At 39.9% G+C, this 21,893-nt stretch overlaps 1 protein-coding gene across 4 annotated transcripts in view; it reads right to left on the bottom strand.

The window, feature by feature from the left end:
• fmnl3 (formin-like 3) overlaps positions 1 to 18,775 on the bottom strand; it is a 73,360-nt gene extending 54,585 nt beyond the window's left edge. For all 4 annotated transcript variants that reach the window (XR_010817336.1, XR_010817338.1, XR_010817337.1 and 1 more), the window contains exon 1: positions 18,084 to 18,775. Coding sequence is in view for 1 of the 4 variants with exons in the window: in XM_066708172.1 (XP_066564269.1) it covers positions 18,084 to 18,197 (114 nt within the window). In the remaining 3 variants the exon portion in view is untranslated. The remainder of the gene's footprint in view (positions 1 to 18,083) is intronic.
• Positions 18,776 to 21,893: the final 3,118 nt, after the last annotated feature.

Below are 21,893 nucleotides of genomic sequence, written 5' to 3'. Positions count from 1 at the left end.
CACTACTTTTCATTTTGAATCTCTAGCAAAATGTACCCAATTTCAAACTAAATACAGCCCACCACCATTCCTGTACAATGACAGGAAAACTGAACTGATGAGCTGTAATTAGTGGCGCTGATTAAATTGTTCAGTTTTGGGGCTGATCTTTTAATTAGAGCTTTGGTTACACTGTCAGCACTCTTATGCTAAGCTTGAACACCACATTCACATACATTACTATGTGAGGCACTCGAATATTTACAAACCCTTAAAGATTTGGACTGAATGATTTTACATTAATGCGTTCAGCCCTTGTATCTTCACAAAGCCACAAAGGAGTACTGGTTGAATTTTAAAATTATTGGAATAAATTGCACATTTCTTGTGGTTCCTATGAAATGTAAAAAGATAAGAAATACAAAAGAGGAGAAACAAAATGGCCAGCTCACTCTAACCTAAAGAGTAAAGTGTTGTGCAGAGAGATTAAACTCTTTAGGTCAAGTACAGGATGGAGAACTCTCCAAAGAGGAATGGACTTCTCATGCTATATGTTCAGCATAGTTTGACAGCAGAAAACCCCTTGTGAAAGCAAAAACAAAATAAATTTACTTTTCAATGTCTATCCACCCAACCCCACCAACGCCCCCTTCCCCCTATCAGTGGGGCTCTAAGCCAGTCAGGCCCAATGTGCTTCAGTCTGATATGACCTCTGAAAGGGAGGAAGAAGCTTTTGTTTTGTTGTTTGTCTGGAATTTGGGTAGATTCTTAAAAACGCTCTTCGAAAAGCATGTGTTACCAGTTTTTCTAAGACCGTTTTTCATTTGAGTGTCCTTCAGGAATAAACCTTAGGTTGAGGGTTTAAATAACAAGTTACATTTTTATACTCCATTAAAAAAAAAATCATACATAGTTTTCTTATTGTAATTCTTTGGGAATCTGAATGCTATAACTAATAACTTTCTATTTTTCAAAACCCTAAAGAACCCTGTGGACTTCCAGAACCAGTGTTGGCCATGTGTTGTGTAGGCCAGTGTAAATTTGTACATTTTGACAAGGATTCCACCATAGTTCCCTGCTCATTAGAAAAAACATTTTGGTAATACTTTGGGTTAAGATCTCATTGAGCGGCAATTCATTGTTCAGCCAAGGTTACAGAGAAATAAAAATTAGGCTATTTATTTTTTTAATGATATATTTTGATGACTGCAATATACCAGCTCCTGGCATCGCCTCCCTTGCTTTGAAAAGCCCAGGGATTCTCCGGGGAGTCTGACCAGGCAATGGATTGAGCATATGGCTATAGAGCAGTCCACCCCCTATAAACACACTCCTGCAGTTTGGCTCTGCCCTAGACTGCATACCCCCCCACCCCCATCCTATCCACTAGGGAGACTCTGGAATGAAAGCTGAAACTTGAACTTGGTGCAGATCATTTAATATATATTTCTCTTTTCACAGTAAAAAGTATTTTGTGTTGAGTGCGATCAGTAATATCTATCTATCCATCCATCCATCTATCCATCCATCTACATACATACATACATCTATATCTATACACATACACACAATATATTAGTGCTGTATAAAACAATTATTAATGTATTTGAATAATTGATTATTGCTTTGATTTAAAATATTTTCTGGTACCCAGTATAACATAGACAATCAAGTTTCACTTCCTTTGCCTTTCTAGTCAAATACTTACTTTAAATTTCCAGAAATCTGATTTTGATTGGAATTAGACTGTGGTTTGGTCAAGATGGGTATGTCAATGTATCATATCATAACCTGGCTCAGCATACTCCTCTGGCTATACAATTTACTTTAGATAGTTAATAATTCATATACCTAAAAATATAAGTTAACAAAGATGTTGAAGTACAAGTGAATACATTTAATCTTCTATATTCTTTTTAGGTGTTCTATTGCAACATTGGGTTTTTAAATCAGACCGTTTGGACAAAGAATGGTACTGTGGCAGTATTTGCATCTTGAGGAAGAAAAATATCCCATGCTTTAGAGATTTTGATATGCTATGTTTGACAAAACTGCACTTGTTCACTCCAACAGTTGGAAGCCAACCAGGAGGCAGTTTTTACCACTTGTGATCAAGGACATATTGCCCAGGGTTTTAGTATTCACTCGCACTGTCACTGTCGCACTGAGTATACATACACTGACATTTTCTAATTGAACACAACCTAAATAATTATAGACATTTTCATTTATTTGATTTGAAAAATTAAAATAATTCAAATCTGTCAGATCTTTATGGGTCCATCATTATGTAGACTCAAGAGTGCCAGTCATTCCCACCATTATCAACTATGTCTCAGGGGGGGAAACAAAAAAAATGGGCACAGCAGCACTACAGGTTGGCAAAGATCAGGGTGTCAGGCTCATTTTACACTTCAGAGAAGGAGCCAGTTTAATGTATTGTAGTTGTTTTGGTATTTTTTTTTTTTTTTTTTTTTTTTTTTTACGAATACAGGAGGATTGGGGTGGGTAGGGATGCTGGGGATAATATTCTCTCAGGTAGATTACATAGTTTCCTAAGTCAAAGCAGACTGTGAGAAAAAACAGCCTCCTTTTTTGTCTGTGGACACCCAATCCAGAGCTGTGCTGTAATCCGAATCGGGCAATCACAACAAAGGAGACCTTCGACAAAGGCGGCTGTGTGCTTCTGGCTATGGGCTCAGCCTCTCGGTTTTTAATGACAGCCATTCCGACTTCAGAGCTGAGCAGCACAACTTTCCCAAAGCTTACTTTGGCCTGATCCAGCCAGATGACAGGGGTAGACACTAGAAGTGATCAGTAGATTCCAGAAACCATCCTGTAATCTAATAAAATATAATCTGACTGGGGGGGGGGGATTTTCAGACTTCACATCAGGACAGAGCTAAAATACCTATGTTTTTTTGTTCTGAGAAACCCAGATCATAGCAGCTGGTAAACCACCAGCTTTCTAAAGAGAGCACAGCTTGCTTTTCACCTCTACTTGGATTGCTTTTAAATGACTACCATTGAACTTAAAAAAAAAAAAAAAAAAATCAAAACTGTAGGCTAATTACTGGAGATTATAGTTGTCTGACAGGTTTCCCATTGACTCAGACTTTGATTTGAACACTAATATATATTTGGAGTCTCATACTTGTTTGTTTAATTCCAGCTTCACTTATCCACTGCCGCAAAGCCTCAGCCAAAGAGATCTGGAAAATCTTCAAACAAAAACAAAAAAAAATCATCAAAGCTCCTAAATATACAGAACTCTGATCATACATTTCTGATCCAAGTGCATGCATTTAACCCTAGATCAGCTGTAAAGGAAGGGTCATCACTGATTGTTCATCTCACCATGCTGTGCTCCCCCTAGGCCACAGACAATGTAAACGCACATTGTTACACTGATGACATGGCTACAGGCTATGTATTCATAAAGCTAGATAATCCACAAATAGTTAATCTTCCTGTCCCATCATCCTTTGTGAGAATAAAAAATATACAAAAAATTACCTCACATTTTCTAATGCTAAACTCCAAAAAGACAGCAACCCAAATCAACCATAAAAAAGATATGCAAGTCTGCTGGTTACTAACATAATAAGCTTACTTCGGGCACAATAATTAACATATTTCTTCAGAGCTCTATAGGGCCATGAATGAGTATCAATGATGTAAAAGATTTGAGCCATTTATTTCAACAGTATGCAAAGAGAGCCCAGTCAGTTGAGCATTTTGACCAAAACGTTTTGGATTTTACCAAAATGAAAATCTTTAAATCTCTAGGCTCTCCCATGCAGAGGCTTCAAATGCATGATTCACTATGGTAACCTCTCTGACTCTTCATTAATGACGGTCAAACTAAGAATAAATAAGCAGAAATGTGTGACAAGTTAGTTGGTGGTTGTTCTTCTTCTTCAAAAAAAAAAAAAAAAAAAACAGCTTCCCTTAAAATAAAGCCCAGCTGACATCAAAACAAAACAAAAAACTGATTTAGATGAAGCTGCAGTCATGTGATTTCAAACCATATTAGTTTAAGTCTTGAAACCACAGCGGTTTGCCAACAAGTTCCTGTTTTACAACTAGGAGACGGGTAGACTGACACTTGACCATCAGAAAACTCAACTAAAGATCTACACAGCCCCACAGCGAATAAAGAAACAAAGCCAAAAATAATTTAGAGATTTCTTATATGGTTCAACATACTAAAACTCTCAGTTTATTTATTTGAAATCTGACTCCCATCTTGCAGTGTGCAGGGTTAATCGACAGGTGGTGAAGACTGGTGTTATCTTCTACCATATGATGTAGGCTTACAAACAGACAAACTTGGGACTCTTCAATATGTCACATTTCTACAACTCATGATTGTCCTTCGTATACTCTAGGACAGCCACACAGTTTCTCTTTAAAATAATGGCCAGGTACAGTGAAAATTGCTATATGGAGTGGGGTTGTCAGATGAGCATGTGTAGCCACCTAAATTATATTTTCTCTGTCAAGCCCACAATTCTCAGTGTAATTTCACAAAAACACATCAACTGAATCAAAATCACTATTAAGAATTATGTTTATGTGATAGTTTCAGTTAATATTTGCCACTTGACAAAAAAGTATATATTTTTTAAGGCAAGCAAGTGTTTTAGCACAGGGCTGGTCAGCTCTAGTCCTTGAGCCTGTGACCTGTAGTCTGTGGTCTGTAGTCTGTAATACTTATTTAAATGACTGGGGTAAATTCAATTCCTACTACCACCTTGAGGCCATAATACTGATGCTGTAGTTTCTGGGAAGAGGAGGTCCTGGAAAACATCTATTCTGGCCAAGAATAAACCCAGGTATATTATGTAATTTTTTTTTTTTTTTTTAATATTTTTTTTAAAGACTTCACACCAGCCACAATCAATAGAACTTAAAGCAAGGGCACAGTGGCCAATAACCCACCAGCTTTCTAAAGATAGCACAACCTACTTTTCCTTCTGCTTGGATCTATTGAAAGCCAGTTGCCTCCTAAATACACCTGTCCCACAGGCGAACAGAAACCCATGAGCTGCAAGCTACTCTGTGCAGGTTTCAAGCACTTGTCCTGAAGTGTTAGTTAAAGCTCATGAATAACATCTCATAAGCAGACTATACAAACTACTTGCTTTTTAGAGGTTGTAGCCAAAAACTTATTGTTGGCAAAGTTTATAAAGTGAAAGCAGCAAGTAGTTATATAAGCTGCAAAAAAGTGCCTTTCATCATATAGAATTCTCATGACTTGAAATCTGCAATCTATTTTTATTTTTAAGCACTTCCAATTTGGAACTGTTATTTCCTAATCTGGGCTACCGCCCCTCATACTGACACAGGAGAGATTTATACCATATGCAAACATGCTCCAAATTGCGAGCTGTCAGGCGATCCAACCAAGAGGAGAACAGGAGATCATAACAGGGAGGACTGATGCAGTTCTCACTGATAATGGTGCAAAGCTCTCTGTTACCCAATCAGATTGGAGGGTCGTTGTTGCACAGCCACCTCTATCGAAGCACTCAATTACAGCAAAAACCTCTTCTGACCTCACAGTCAAAACACAATGGACCTGCAATTAGCCACAGCGTCTGTCATTATTATTCACAAGAGGGGACATCCTGTTTGTTTCCTGCTGTACTTCCTTTGTATCACGCACCTTCGACATAAGGAAACCGCTGCCTCAGGTGATACATGCAGAGAGCAAGGAGATTGCAGGTACACAAATGTACAATAAATTCTACACAGTAGGAAAGCTAGGTACTTGATACGTGATTTCTGAATTGCAAAATACATTGACTATGGGATGTGGCACTTTTAGGATTGACATTTAGTTCAGGATATAATATAAGCCTATAGCTAGTTTATACTTGAATCATATTCAACAAATAAACATACCATCTTTGGTTACTAGCAATGCAGAAACCAGGGTTCAGTCATTTTTGAAAACATGTTTATGTGAAGATAACCTAGATGCTAGTGTTTGTATTTAGTTTTTTTTTTTCTTCCAAAAAGTTGAATATCATCACTTTATGTGTTCATGTAGTTTTGGGCAAGGTGGAAGGGGGAAGCATTGTGAAAATAATTCGAACTAAAATTAAGGTGGGGTGAAAAGCCAGAGCAAGTGCTGAGCAAACAAAAATGGATGATATGAAGTGCGTGTTGTGGGGAAAAATATCAGAGAAGAAAAGAGTGATCATCAAACAGATGTTTCTGCATACAACCATCAGCCTGCCAGCTTTTTTTTTTTTTTTTTTTTTTTCATATCGTGTATCCCCAGTAATTCAAAACAGCACTCTAGATTAACTTTGAGTGTGAGACTTTTGGTGTCTTTGTGAAGCAATTACTCTGATGGATTCACAGCAATCCTGGTGTGTTCGGTGTAAAAGGCAGAAGCACAAAAGGCCCCTGGGGGTGTCCAAGGAGCCAAGGCCTCTTTTAAAACAACAACATTACTGACAGAGCCTCTATTGTACTGCAGAGGAAACAGCACTGCCACCCAGGCCCTGAGCCCTGGCACTGCCCACAGCAACTACACTAACCCTGCCACCACAGAGACACGATTTCACCTTCTGTACAGCACTTTCCATGACTCTGCACAATGTCACATATACCACACTCGCATACACTCTCAAGTGCAGATAAAAGCGCTGTAGTTTGCCCAAGTACCACTTTACCTTTAGCTAACTTTTCCCTTTGCCCACACAAAGTTAGGGTTCACTACCAGTCAACAGTGAGAAAGCATTTCTTAATCTGAATTGGACAGCTTGCATCCACATCTAACTCCTACGCTGAAGATATGGTGGAAATGTGTTCTATAATGAGAAGAAATGAATTATTCCTCTTCTCATCTGCACCTCTAACTTAGTCTACACTTTCAAACACATTCATACTTGATCAATTAAATCAGTCACCTTATCCATCAGTGAAGGCATACAGTGAAAATGAACAACCTAAGTGTGGTTAATGGATTGAAATGCAGAATGTCTGATGTCACTTCCCTTGCATACTTGTCACTATACAAACTGCAATGGCTTTTCTTTATCACTTCCCAACATTGTTTCAATGAGAACAATGACACCAACATTTTTCATATGTTACTTTAAACAACATTTGTGCGAAAAGTATACTGAATTATACTGGGCACGCCTTTCTCTGGGTGAGCCCCATCTAAAAGGGGTTCATAAAGTCAAGCCATAACAGGGGCTATAACAGCAGTTGTCAACATGCGGCACCTTAAGGCCTAACATATGGCTCCCGACAGTGATCTACTTTTTTCGCCAGGATACATTTAGTTAGTTTTTTTTTTTTTTTTGTCATCTCTTCATTTAGAACCATAAATCGGATGTCTAAAAGTTGTTCGGGGATGGGTTTCCTATATAATCACATTATGCCAACTGTGTTTTATTTTATTTTATCATATACTCATTTTGTGCATCTATCCCCGTATATGACAGCTGGAGGGAAGGAGAGCAACAATCCCTAAAATCAAGATTATGACCCAATGTTAGAATTGTTAGATAAAAAAATAAATGATATTGGTTTCCTTTAAACCATCAGTAATTGCGGCTTGTTGTCAAGATCCATTTAGTCTGTTTAGTATTATTCTTCCGTCATTCAAATGGATATTGTGGCTCCTTAGAAGCGGTATTGTTGACCAGAACCAAAAAAATGTCTGACTCATTTGGGTTGCTGTAATAACAGTGCTACATTTAAAACCAACAAACAAAGAAGTTGGAAAACAACTTCCACAAGGCTAGCACACTAGAGAAAATTCAAAGGCCTTTTTTGAAATGTATTTATTATGAATTTGAATTCAACAATCGTTAAATAATTCGGCTCACCACTCCAATTACTGTGCGTAACACAGAAGGGATTTGGCCGCCAATAAACGACCTTTGAAAGCTGATTTGCTTTGTTTTCAAGCTGTTGAGATTTTTTTTTTTTTTTTATGCTTGGGGGGGCGGGGGGTAATGATGTGAAAAACAGAGGTCAGCAAGAATAAACAGAAATGACCATTATGAAGTACTTAATTCACAGTGCAAACAGCTGTGCTAGAGGATCATGGGGAGGACCAATACAGTTCTCACTGGCAAAACTGGAGGTTCACGGTAAATAAAAAATGCTAGAACACTGATCTCAAGGAATGTCACAAACAAAGGGAATCGGTTTCTCCCCATCAGTCTCACAGGGTTCTTAGCTGGGTGCTGACAAGATCCTCAATCTAGATATTTTTAGAAGGATCCTAGAGTGATACTGAACCTCATGTTTGGGTAGTTTCCCAATATTTTGAATTTCAACCATTGAAATTAAATTAAATGTTGATGAGGGCCCCATGATTCCATTCCTATGTGTTCCTTCAGAGCAAGAGACAATAGTGAGCCAAGCTTACTCACACAGGCAGGACAGAAATGCAGAAATCTTCCTCCCAAAAAATAAGAAAATCCTATATGCTTTACTGCAATTATCTAGATCTATTATTCAAATTAGGTTTGCCGTAGTGAGGTAACACACAAGGATATTCTGTGATTCTTAAACACCCTTCGAGGTTTGAGTGCCATTGTTATTGTAGCAAACACTAATAAGCGAAATACATTTGGTCAGAGGATGGGGTGGGACAAAAAGCAAGCAGCAATATGCAATTCAGCATTAATGCTAAATAATCAAGATCTGCTTCACAGAAATTGACTAATGTTTAAAGGCAGGGGAGCTGTGATAGATCTTATACAGGATGAGAGTTGTGTGGTGGTAAATACAGCACACGTACGTTTTTGGACATCAGATTGCAAACCGATCTTTATATAAACTGAAGTGTAGGAGTCCACAGCTCCACCTTAAATATAAATAACTGGACAGCTCCCTTTGGAAAATATACATGTAGTTTGGAAAACTGCAAAAAAAAAGCATTCCCTTACAAGGTCACAAGTCCAGGCCTATGACTCAAGCTTATAGGCCATGCCAAATATATCCAATTAAACCCTAAACACATTAAAACTGACTTTTTGTAGTCATTCATTTCAATTCCTTATTTTGAAGCCATTTTAAAAAGGAGGTCTGACATCACATTTCATGGTTCAGTTCATATCTGTATTGCTCTATTCAATTGTAAGATTTTTTAACAATATGACCACATATTCACAATTCTATTTGGTGGTATTGGAAAGAACATATTTTTGAGTCCTATCCTGTACTGTTAAGATTAGTACAATAATGGAAAAAAAAGACATCTAACTAGTCTACATCCCAACCCATTTTCATTTTGCCTTTAGCTTCAGTGGGTACAGCAATGGTTCAAAGTTAGTAAATCTTTATTTTTGGTCACCTACTGTAAAGTCCCCCTACATATTAACACTTTTTTGGAAATGCATTTCTTCTGTCTAGAGCAGTGAAGACCTTAAATCCTGAAAGGTATCAAATCCAGAGGTCAAATAAGAACCTGAAAACACACTCCCAGTAAATAAAGAGGATGTGCTTTTAGGACAGAAAATAGGATGGACTTCATACACAAAGTGAGTGCGAAAACAAATATAATCTTTCTAGTTCCCCTGCAGACTGACAAGGTTTTAATGTTTAATGTGCAGGTCTGCAAGCCAAGAAAATGCTTCAATAGCAAGTAAGAGGGGAACTGAAAAAAATAACATTGTGCCTCCACACATGCTTGTATTTAAGGAACATGTTCATAATTTTCTCTATTCATTGTTCACATCCTCCCATGTTTGCATGCTTAGAAGTTTCAGTTCCAACACATTCATTCACAACATGTCAAATCCCAAGCAGCTGCAGTTCAGGGGTGTCTCCTCAAGGCCCTTCCTAAAAGAACTGATGGCTGTTCTAGAAGTGTGTGGGGTTGCTTGGGACCATTGACATTGGATATGCATCTCTGGTGACCATGTGTGACTTCAGACTTAGACCTTATAAGCAACGGCAGCTCCATTGAAGCGGCCAACATGAAAACAAGTGCAGTGGAATTAACATCTTAAATATGGACATGAAAATGAAAAACAAGTTGTGTTCTGCAGATGGCACAGAAACGTCCTTGGGAGAGCAGAGAAGAGCCCTAATTCAGCAAGTTTTATACAAATTTTGAAAACATTCTGATCAATTAAGCCAGTGTTTTGATAAATTTAGGAATTGGGAAATCATTTGGAAAAAACATTAGAATTCCCTTCAGCCTTCAAGGACACAGCTCAAGGGTATTGCAGCATTTTATATGTTTTATATTTATATATATATATATATATATAATTAGCAATTTAGGATGGTCTGTAAAATGCACTGTATTGGGGATCTTCAGGACCACTGCTGTACATGAACACATGCAGAACTACTTGTCAGAAACCTACTGCTTGATCATTAGGAGGTGGAAGATACTGACAAACTCAAGATCTCTGGTAGAATAAAAATAAGAAATCCTTGCAGTAGTGGTTTGGGTTTCCCTAGGGTTTAAGCTCCCATACTCCTAACAATGGGTGTGCTTGAAATGCAGACATACTTCTAATTCAGGACTGAGTAAAAAAAGCAGTAAAATATCTCAGGAGGATTTCCATGCTATATTTGACCCACCAAATTTAATAGCATGAAACACACACACTCTTATACTAATATGAAGGTATTGGCAGACTACAGCAAAGCAATTACTGAGCCATGTCTCATGGCCACAGCTAAGGGATTTTCCTCCCCCTCTTTGGATTGCTCCTGAAGACTCTGCCAAGATGAAACCACAAGAATCCTAAGTGGTTCAATTGCATTGCAGGGTACTTTGAAAGTAGATATCAATGCCTACCAGCCCTCCTCTTCAGCTCGGAGGCTTAAAAGATGCCACCTCCATCTCCTCGAAGAAGGGGGTTTTAACCTATTGTGTGCCAACATAAAAGGTCCATCTGGTATAAATTAATCCAACAAAACGCATACCAGAACCGTATATTTGTGGAACAGTAAATCAGTGGATATTTTGTGGATTTCATTAGGCTTGCTTTGAAACTCAGATGATATCGTTATATAACCATTATAGCAATTGTATGAACTTATTTTTCAAGCTGTTTGGACGACACTGCAATTTCTGGTTCCCTGTTCGGTTTTGCACAGTTCTTTTCACCCTTGGAATGCTTAGCTTGGCAAATGTCCAAATCTTAGCACTGGGGATGGAAATTTCGAGTAGTTTGCTGCTCAAATTCTCAAGTGTTAACAATTTTTCACAGCATAATGCCAGACATCATTACCCCATAAACACCACAAACATTGTCACAAGTCCTATTTTTCAAAGCCAACAGATTAAGTCCTTAATATGAAATAAGACATCAGTTATTAGCCCTACCTCCCCTCCCCTAGTATGAGACCATTCCTAGAGCAGGAAGGTAGGGGGGTAGCATCATTAAAATTAAGAAATAGATGACCACAGCTTAAACCAATTCAGTGTCAATCATTTTGTCCTGAAGAATAATGCTAGTATACATGCCATTTGTCTTCATATTGTAAGTGTAATAGTGATTGGAGAAGCACAACTTGGCCAACACTACACCCCCCAGTAGCCTTGGGCTCCCATTATTGTCCAGTGCCCACATATAAGCAAGATATTGCCTTGTTTGTGGGGAAAAGGCGCTGGAAGGTGAGGAGGAGAGAACAGCAGTGAGAAAGCAAGTAGAACTACAAACCTGGTAAAGAAAAAAGAAAAATAGCCTATATATATATATATAGGCTATGTGTGTGTGTGTGTGTGTGTATGTATGCTTGTATATGCTTTATAATCTATAATGGTTCATAAGTAGATATCATGAGAAAGGATTTTAATTAAAGGAAAAAAATCAATGGCAGCCCAGGCTTCAAGTGCCACTTCCCCTCCAAGAGGACAGCCACAACAGACAAAGCTGGGCCTGCCTGGAGTGACTGCAAACGAGATGGAAAAGAAGATGCCTTTTGCACATGCTGCTGGTTACAGATCTGACCTACTGCTTTATTAGGAGACCGCATGAAGTAGCTTAATTTAACCCTAGGGTCTTGTCCCACATCTGTATAAAAGCCTGCTAAACACATTTATGCAGTGGATATTACAGCACTGGCAAACGCCACAGTCATTACATCATGAGGCACAGCCATTCTAATGAACAGTGTCTGACTACAGGGGCTGTGCAAAGGGAGGCTCTTACTCAATGCTCTCAAGCACACACGGACACACCCAGGGGAGAGAGCACAAGTAAAAAGAAAAGGCAGGTGCCTCTCCGCCTCCTTTACAGGACTTTCAGGTCTTCCAGATTTGGGGGGTCTGACATCTAGACATTCCTCCAGCCATGTATATAGACAGCAGCTCATCCACTTTCACAAACACACCATCACCAATTTGGTAACTGACCACCCTGCCTATGCAAATTTACAGGGGAAACACTGATAGATATGCATTTATAAATTAAATAAGTTTACATGTATTCAGATTTCTCACATTGTAGTGAACAAAACAGATACACACTTCACACACTGTCAACCCGTCTAAATTCCTACAGAACTTAAAAGTGCCAAGAATAATTGAAAGGACATCTTGACTTCAATAAAGGCTGAGTTCTAATTTATTTTTTCTTCCACCAATATATGGCTGATTAGCCAGATAATTGGATAATTGATGGATGGTGATATACATTAGCCTACAAGAGTAAATTCATTACATTAATGGTTCATGTTTAACATAAAATTGTACTTAAGGAGCTGTAGGCCTTAAGACTTAAGTTTGAAATTTTCAAAGTTTAATTGTGAATCCTCTTTGCCCTAATTAAAAGCACAAAAGTAATTGTGCAGTATTTTAAGCTCTTTTCCCACATGTGTGAAATCCCACTGTCTAATGCAAGCTTTGTCTCCCTGCTGTGACACAATGAAGATAGATTCATATCTGTCCATCTCACTGGCTCTGTACTGCAGTAAGGACATTGCTTCAACAGTAGACAGCCTCTGTTCACTTGAAATGAGTCTGGCCAGTCACAGGTCTCAGTGCAGCCCCCAGGGCAGCTCATAATGCAAGTCAAACCATGTGCAGGACATTAGAACAGTGTTCAAAGGTTTATATGTAGCCAAATAGATCTGAATGTTTGTCGAATTCACACGGTCAGACTTTTGCTATTTCAAAATAAATCATGTCAGTGATTGAATAGGAAATCAAAACAAGACTCATAAGAACAATTTGGTTCAATTTGAGTATTGGCCATTACTGTATTGTTATATTCCTGTAAACACCCACCCAAAATTTAATTTTGTGGCACTGAAACAACCCTTTGAGAAATTTCAAAAACAATCATGTGTTACTGTTTTTAGATGTTGCTACCAGCAACTACAGGCACTTCTGTGGAAAGAGCACCGCAAAGAAAGAGTTAGTCCTACTTAAGCATTTCATTGACAATTTTCTTGCCAAAAAGTAACAGCAAAATGCAGCCCCGTCTGAACTTCTCCATTAAGAAAGGTTCACACAGCCACAACCCAGACTTTCTGATTGTCTGCTTTCCACACAGAAAGTAGGCTGCAAACTGCAGGGTTTTTGATGCAGAGGCCCGATTACGTAGCTGCGGTCTGTGAGAGCAAGGAAGGCAGCTTGGCAACGAGGCTAGCGGGTGTGTGCACAGTGAACAGTAATCACATTACAGCATCTGTGCCAAAGCAAGCAAGCAGCTCAAGTCTTGCTGTGGAGTGGAGCTACAAAGCTGTGCGTCTACCTAGGCTTGTGCCTAGTAATGGTTAACATCCCAATCTGGCAGGGAAAGAACCAAAACAAACATCTTAATTCACTACATCTGCACATTCACTTCATTCATGTCATAACTGTCATACATTTCACACGCTTTTCTTGTTGACAGAATGCATTACTTTTTTTAGCCTGTAAAGTTTGCCATTTGGCCTATATTGGATATTGCTCATGAAGACTACCATAAAATGCTACCTATATCCTGGGATGTGAAACCTTTGACCCACATCCTAAATGCTAATGATTATCCTATACTTCATATAATACATTTTTATTTTTGTCTTGAAGGTTTATAATTTGCAATTAGTAGGGGAGTCAAACTTTTGATTTCATCCTAACATACATATAAAAATCTCAAATTAAGGTAAGATTTCTCCCGAGAAGGAAATGTTTCTGTTTGTTTTTTTTTTAAGATTTTACTACAAGCAGGAGGTCCCTCAGACCTTGATCAAAAAATAAATTGCAGTTTCATGATCCAAAGACCTCAACTAGTAGTTTCTTCAAAGATCCCTTTATGATAGAAGCAATACATTTTCATCCCTGCCTTGGCAAAGGCCTACTAATCTATTAATGATCAATAAATTGAGTATTATTATTATTATTATTTTTGTCATTTAGCTGACGCTCTTATCCAGGGTGACTTACATTTGTACCCATTTATACAGGTGGGCATTTTACTGGAGCAATCTAAGTGAAGTACCTTGCTCAAGGGTACAACAGCACTGCCCTACCCAGAATTTGAACCCACAACCTTCCAGTCATGAGACTAGAGCATTAGAACTCCACAGTGCTGCCTAACAAGTACCTTTACAAGTGCAGTTTAGAAATAAACAAATTAAAAATGCCTTTTTGCCTGTAGCATTTGAACTCCCACTACCTTTTCAAACATACTCCAAGTTCAGAAATCAATGTTAAGTGGTCTCCATTTTTTCCAGAGCTGTATATTATAAAGAATGCTCTAATGTCAGATTATAAAAGTGATTTAAATCGGTGTCAATGTTTGGGTACTGGTCAGTTTATTGTGGAAGGTTTTCATTCATCAGAGTATCTTTCCAGTATGACAGTTCTGAGAGAAGTTCAATGCACAGGCAAGCAGAAATCTAATTAAGAGGCTTAATTTATTACCAAGCTTCGAAGCTTCAAAGATTGTTGAATCAAAATGACTTTTTTTTTAATATACAATCAACCTTTGAAAATATTAAATATCACTAAACTAAAGCATCTGTAGAAGAGGGCTTTGTCCTAGAGTATCAAAGTCAATGTTTTCCTGCAGATTATGATGTCATTTACTAGGCATTTATCCAAGGCGACTTATGGGTATTTCTTCCAGACACAAAAATAGAATGTACTACATGATTATTGGGGAAACAAGCAAAGAACCAGTTACACGTGTTGAGGTGTGAAAGAGAAAAAAGTTGGATATGGTATGGTAATACCTAGCCCTACCTAGCCCTAATTCGGGAAAGGAAATAAATGAATAACTAGTGAAAGACTTGGATTTACATAAAGTTTACACCCAGTACTTGGCACCTTTTCTGTTCTGAAAACTGTTGTTTAAGACTTGACATCCATGCCAGAGTGAAGGCAGTAGGTGATAGTGGCTCAGTTATTGGGAGAGGGATTTTGGTTTGGCCAGAGCAGGCTGTGTTAAGTGCAGGTTTCATTTGGGTAGGCGTGTTCGGTAAATATCTCTTGGGGATGGCAGCCTGGTCAACTGGAAGCTTTGGAGTGGCATACCCAACTGTGGGTCTGGATTGGCCCAGAACAGTTAGGGGCAAGTGGGTAAAAGACTGTCCAAGACTGCAGAGAATAATCCTTAATTTAGCTTTCTGTATAATTCAGAGCAAGTAATGAGAGGCCAAGTTATTCCCCTCCTATACTTAAACGAATACATAAGCACAGTCTAGGGGAAACCTACACACCACAGCTGGACGAGAGTAGAGAGTAACTGGTGACCATCTTTTTCCACGTAGGCAGCGAGACAACTGAATATAAATGCAATTGGAGGACAGTGCCAGTGAAAGAAACAGTGGGAAAGATAGAATGTGTTACAACAGTTACCAGAATTCTCTATAGACTATTGTTTCCTTACAGGAACAGAATTTAGCCAAGATGCTTAAAATATTAAAAGCATAGTAAAAATAGAGATGAGATAGAAAAAAAAAAACTCATTATAAGCACTACTATCGGTAATATATATCCATATTTGTTTCTGAACTGCAATCTCTGGTGGGTCTCGATGTTTTAAGGATTGCTGTGGGCGAGAGAGCCAATAGGAGGCTCCGCCTGTCAGCATCAGTGACAGTGTCGCCATAGCCTCAGCCCAGCCATTAGTTTCAATGGAAAGATTGACAAAATTCAATTAGCCTGGGGGTGAGGAGGAGGCTAACTTTTCAGGCTAAGTCTTAGTCAGGCTTAATTTTTATGCAACTAACTAACTTGCATTGTACTAGTCTAACCGTGAAATGAATACTAGTCGAATGGTTTAGACATGTGGGGAGCAACCTAAATGAATCAATGGGCCTCAAGTCCAGGTGTCAAACAACTGCCCAGGCCTATTTAAAAATTAGCAATATAATGCAATAAATACATATTAACAATGCATAAGCAGTTGTCATAACTATACTTTAATGTTATTTTTTATTGGGGGGGGGGGTCATGAGACACAAATGGATGCAATTTGGGGCACATGCATGGTCCGCAGGTTGTTCACCAATGGTTTAGACAAGTCTAATATGGTTTTAATGGTCATTTTTATTGGTAATGGAAATCTATCCAGATAAAAAATGGAAATCTATATTGTCTTGTCTGGAAGCACCTATAAAGACATGTTGAAATATATTGATTTTTGTTCTCTTGTGTGTTTGTCTAGGTAACTAGAGGGTTAGCCTGTTAGGTGTAATGAAAACGCTCCTACTACTACATTCCCAATGCTTTGCCAATGTAATTATTTTGCTTTGGCAGCACATCTGTCATATTTTTGGCAAAAAAAAATAAGAAACATTAAAGATGTTTTAGTATCAAACAATTAGTTAACATTAAATATTACCTGGAAGACCTTACTTTCACGCATGTCATATGGCTGGTCAAGCACTTGGGACGCGTTATTGTAGGGCAGATTTACGCAGTTCTGCGCAGATCTGCAAAATTCCAACGACCCCATTGGTGGGGCTGCGCAGAACTACGGGAATTGATAAATTACTATTTATGTTGCCCTGAAACGAGAGCAGTGCTCTTCCAGCCACAGTGAACAGTATTTTAATGACAAAAACGTTGTGAACAGCCCGCCCAGTAATTTAACAGTCACACTCAGCCAATACTTACAGTATGTTTGGCTTCGTTATAAATGAAACGCGCGTCGTGTGGTGCCCTGTGAAAACGAGCCGTTTGTCAAATCATCCGCCGGTGTGGGAGTTTTAGGGGAATTTATTCGCTTCAACGAAATCACATGTCATCAGCCTCAAAAAGACGCATCTTGCCCACGTTGTGCTTCGTTGGGAAATGTGGGTGGCCATAGCATTCAGGTCGTGTGTGCACAACTCATCCACAGTTTACCGTGTGCGTTTCATTTGTAGCCCGGCATGACCGCAATCAAAGCGGGCAGACAACGCTGCGGGTCGGGTCTCTGAGACCGAGGAACCGGGAAGACTGCCTTTCCCCTCCAAAAGCGCACATCGCACAAAATGAGCCAGAGCTCCGGGTGACGGGAAACAAAAGGCCCGGGGGGGGCTCAGCTGTGTAAATTACAATGTGGGCAGCTCAATATATCTTTAACCACTGGTTCAATGTCCTGTCAATTGAGAGCGAGAAAAACAAACCAATCGACATCACAACGATACAGCGAGTTACCTGCTTGTATGTATTAAAAAAACAAAACCCCATGTTTGAACACATACGTACGCACTTATTGTGCAGGCAATTAGCCTGCGAGTTTATTTCTGTTTTTGGCTTCACCACCACAGGAAATGTGCAACCGAGACAAAGTGAACAGAAGAGATTTGGAAATGGAGAGGAATAGAAACGACTTCATGAACTCAAACCCAACCGGTGTGTTTTTCGGTGCGTTTGTTTACTACATGCAGATGTTTGACGAAGGCGGTGGGGATAAAGTTGGGCTCGTTTTTAATCCAGCAAACCGTTATGTTCCTCTGGGAAAGTGAGCTCAAACTAGTCCACTCGGTTCTGCCTCACGAAAAGAAACTAGTTTATTATTCCCCCAGGCATCCAGACAAAGACGAGAGGCAGAAGTCAATTAACCAGACCACAAAACTACCCATTCATCCACAGAAAGTGCATTATAACGACCTCGCCGCGTCACAATGCTCAGCCAAACGCCACAAAACGAGAAACAAGAAAAATAAAGCGCAACACTCACCAAAACAAGCGCAAACCTCTCCTCCAGTTCGCACGGCTCTGGCATGGGCACTTTTAAAGGCATGATGTGGGGTTTAATTTCAGTCTGGCCGTCCACACTCTCGATATTCCCCATTTTGCCCCAAAGGGAAAAAAGCAAAAAGAAAAAGTATTTCCTTCGAAAAACAGCGGCGCCTTTATATTAATGAAACGTCTCCAATGGATATCCGTTGAGTCCAGCTCTCTTTCTCTCTCCAACACAACTCGGAAAGTTCACAAAATCCTACTCCCCCAACAAAACCAAAACTCAAAAAAGCCCCAGGTCTGCGCTGTGATTCCCCCACAAAGCACCAGCGAGTCTGCCCTCCAGGATGACTTCACATCTCCAGAGCAGCCGGCAGACACAAGCCAGGCGCACAAACTGCGTAGCGTTTCTTCAGCTCCGCAACTCACCATCCAATAAACGCATTACAAAAACAAGACAGCATCAGTGTCCCTCTCAAAGCAGTTAAACAAGTATAAAACGTTGTGAAAGACACACATAGTTATCATTCGCCTTCATTCTCGGGGAACTTCTCTGGGTCGCCTAATCCATCCATCCATCTCCTGGAGTAAGTACTGGGTTTGATGAAATCATTTTATCCGACCGCATATCTGCGCTTCTAAACTTTCTTGGCTGCGCCGACTTTCCATTCATTATTGTGCGGGGCGCTCCGTCCAACCCAGCGGCTCCTGTGCGCCTCTGCCCGCCCTGCCCCCGCAGGCCGTAGGGGAGTGCTGATTGGTGAAGTCATCCGCCCGTCATATTATGCTAAGGACGGAGCCTTCTTTTCGGTCGGGTTCGTGTAGCGCAGATGTCCGCACTTCTGCGCAGATCTGCACCATTCCACCGATCTCATTGGTGGAGCAGCGCAGACCCGAATGCGACCTTAATATGATGTCGCCCTTGTTAAGACCCGGATTGCTTAGGAACAATCAAGAGACGCGACGCTGCCACCTGGCGGGGAAAATACACCTCGGCAGCATCGCCCGTGTTGACCACAGATACTAGATAATTAATGGTTCCTGCAGTATGCCATGCACCAGAGTAGGGGTGAGGAACCTTTTTCCTATCAAGGGCCATTCGAGTGTTCACAAATGTTTTCACGGGACACAACCATAATTAATACACCTAATTGAAACATTAATACAGATGAAACTTACATTCTAATGCAAGAACAAATCACTTTTTTTCTAAACGCGCACACTGCAGTCAAAACAAATAACTATATAGCCTACAATAAGCAAGTGTAAACGTAAATACTGGAATAATGCTCAAAAGCAATATTTTTTTAGTTCAAAAATAACTATTGCATTTATCAAAACATAATTGTACACTAAACATTTTCAATACTGTGTAAACTTTGTTTTCAACATACAGTGAATACAGAGAATAAAATCAGTGTATTTCAATAACTTATTTACTATATATTTAGCCTGCATACCTGACAGCTCGTACAGTCCACACAGGACACGTTTCTGCACTTTCCCTCACACTCACAGTTTTGACAGCCCTCTCCAGGTGAACACTTCTACTGCACGAATATACACTCACCTAAAGGATTATTAGGAACACCTGTTCAATTTCTCATTAATGCAATTATCTAACCAACCAATCACATGGCAGTTGCTTCAATGCATTTAGGGGTGTGGTCCTGGTCAAGACAATCTCCTGAACTCCAAACTGAATGTCTGAATGGGAAAGAAAGGTGATTTAAGCAATTTTGAGCGTGGCATGGTTGTTGGTGCCAGACGGGCCAGTCTGAGTATTTCACAATCTGCTCAGTTACTGGGATTTTCACGCACAACCATTTCTAGGGTTTACAAAGAATGGTGTGAAAAGGGAAAAACATCCAGTATGCGGCAGTCCTGTGGGCGAAAATGCCTTGTTGATGCTAGAGGTCAGAGGAGAATGGGCCGACTGATTCAAGCTGATAGAAGAGCAACTTTGACTGAAATAACCACTCGTTACAACCGAGGTATGCAGCAAAGCATTTGTGAAGCCACAACACGTACAACCTTGAGGCGGATGGGCTACAACAGCAGAAGACCCCACCGGGTACCACTCATCTCCACTACAAATAGGAAAAAGAGGCTACAATTTGCACAAGCTCACCAAAATTGGACAGTTGAAGACTGGAAAAATGTTGCCTGGTCTGATGAGTCTCGATTTCTGTTGAGACATTCAGATGGTAGAGTCAGAATTTGGCGTAAACAGAATGAGAACATGGATCCATCATGCCTTGTTACCACTGTGCAGGCTGGTGGTGGTGGTGTAATGGTGTGGGGGATGTTTTCTTGGCACACTTTAGGCCCCTTAGTGCCAATTGGGCATCGTTTAAATGCCACGGCCTACCTGAGCATTGTTTCTGACCATGTCTATCCCTTTATGACCACCATGTACCCATCCTCTGATGGCTACTTCCAGCAGGATAATGCACCATGTCACAAAGGTCGAATCATTTCAAATTGGTTTCTTGAACATGACAATGAGTTCACTGTACTAAACTGGCCCCCACAGTCACCAGATCTCAACCCAATAGAGCATCTTTGGGATGTGGTGGAACGGGAGCTTCGTGCCCTGGATGTGCATCCCACAAATGTCCATCAACTGCAAGATGCTATCCTATCAATATGGGCCAACATTTCTAAAGAATGCTTTCAGCACCTTGTTGAATCAATGCCACGTAGAATTAAGGCAGTTCTGAAGGCGAAAGGGGGTCAAACACAGTATTAGTATGGTGTTCCTAATAATCCTTTAGGTGAGTGTATACAATTGCAATAAATGCTCTTCCGCTGATAATGTCCGTGAATCATTATTTTGCGTGCGATGTGCTGCGCTATTGCTCTCTGTACTGTGCAGTAGCGATCGCGTATTGATCAGTGGAGTAAAAGCACTCGGTGCCATTTGGACCTGGCGTTTCACTCGCAATGTGTTCACAGCACTGGTGCAAACCCACAAATGATCTGTCATTGCCAGTATCACTGATGCCCTGAATCAGTCATGTTCATATAGACGGCATGTCCAAAACGAGCTCTCTTCAATCCGTTTCCAATCCATGTTTATTTGCGGGTAATCATGTTCGTGTTTATGCAGTTAAAACGCAGTAGAGATGTTTATTACATAAGCTCGGCGTTTCTAGTGTTAAGTGTATGTCACAGTTTCAAATGGACTCTAGGGCCGGAGCAAACAGCCTCAGGGGCCGCATACAGCCCGGTTCCCCACCCCTACACCAGAGACTCAAAATCCATAAGTCTGCTGCCACCCCCCACACACCCCTGTTGACAAAGCAGTTGACATTACCACCACAACAGAGAAGCTTCTGCTCAAACCAGGGAAAGTCCCTTCACCAAGTAAAGTTGTTGTGTATCATGGTCATGTTGTATAATACTGGAGGTTTTTCCCTGTGGACATCATGATGTGTTTTGTTTGTTTGATTTTGTGTTTTGGCTGGGATGTAAAGTAGATTAGAAGGTGATAAGACACAACAAACTGTGTTCTTACAAACCAAGCTTGTGGGATGGGCACCACAGAATCCATCATGTAAATGTGTTTAATGTTTGTGAGCTTCCCTCAAACAACAGGAATGCTACATCATATTAATACAGAAATATAAAGAACCAAGCTGCAGTAGATCTGGCAGAATATATCAACATAAGGGACACAACCAGTTTGGTATATCATGTCAAACACTAATGATGTAGGAGATGTCAAGAAACACCCGAGGAAGAGTAGCCATGAACTGAATGTATAACACTTTTATAAAATGTAGGAAATAAAACCCAGTATGCA

Source organism: Amia ocellicauda, chromosome 7 (assembly GCF_036373705.1).
Source record: "Amia ocellicauda isolate fAmiCal2 chromosome 7, fAmiCal2.hap1, whole genome shotgun sequence".
Classification (NCBI taxonomy): Eukaryota; Metazoa; Chordata; class Actinopteri; order Amiiformes; family Amiidae; genus Amia; species Amia ocellicauda.
Note: the sequence above shows the minus strand (reverse complement) of the source record. Positions and strands in the feature narration are given on the sequence as shown.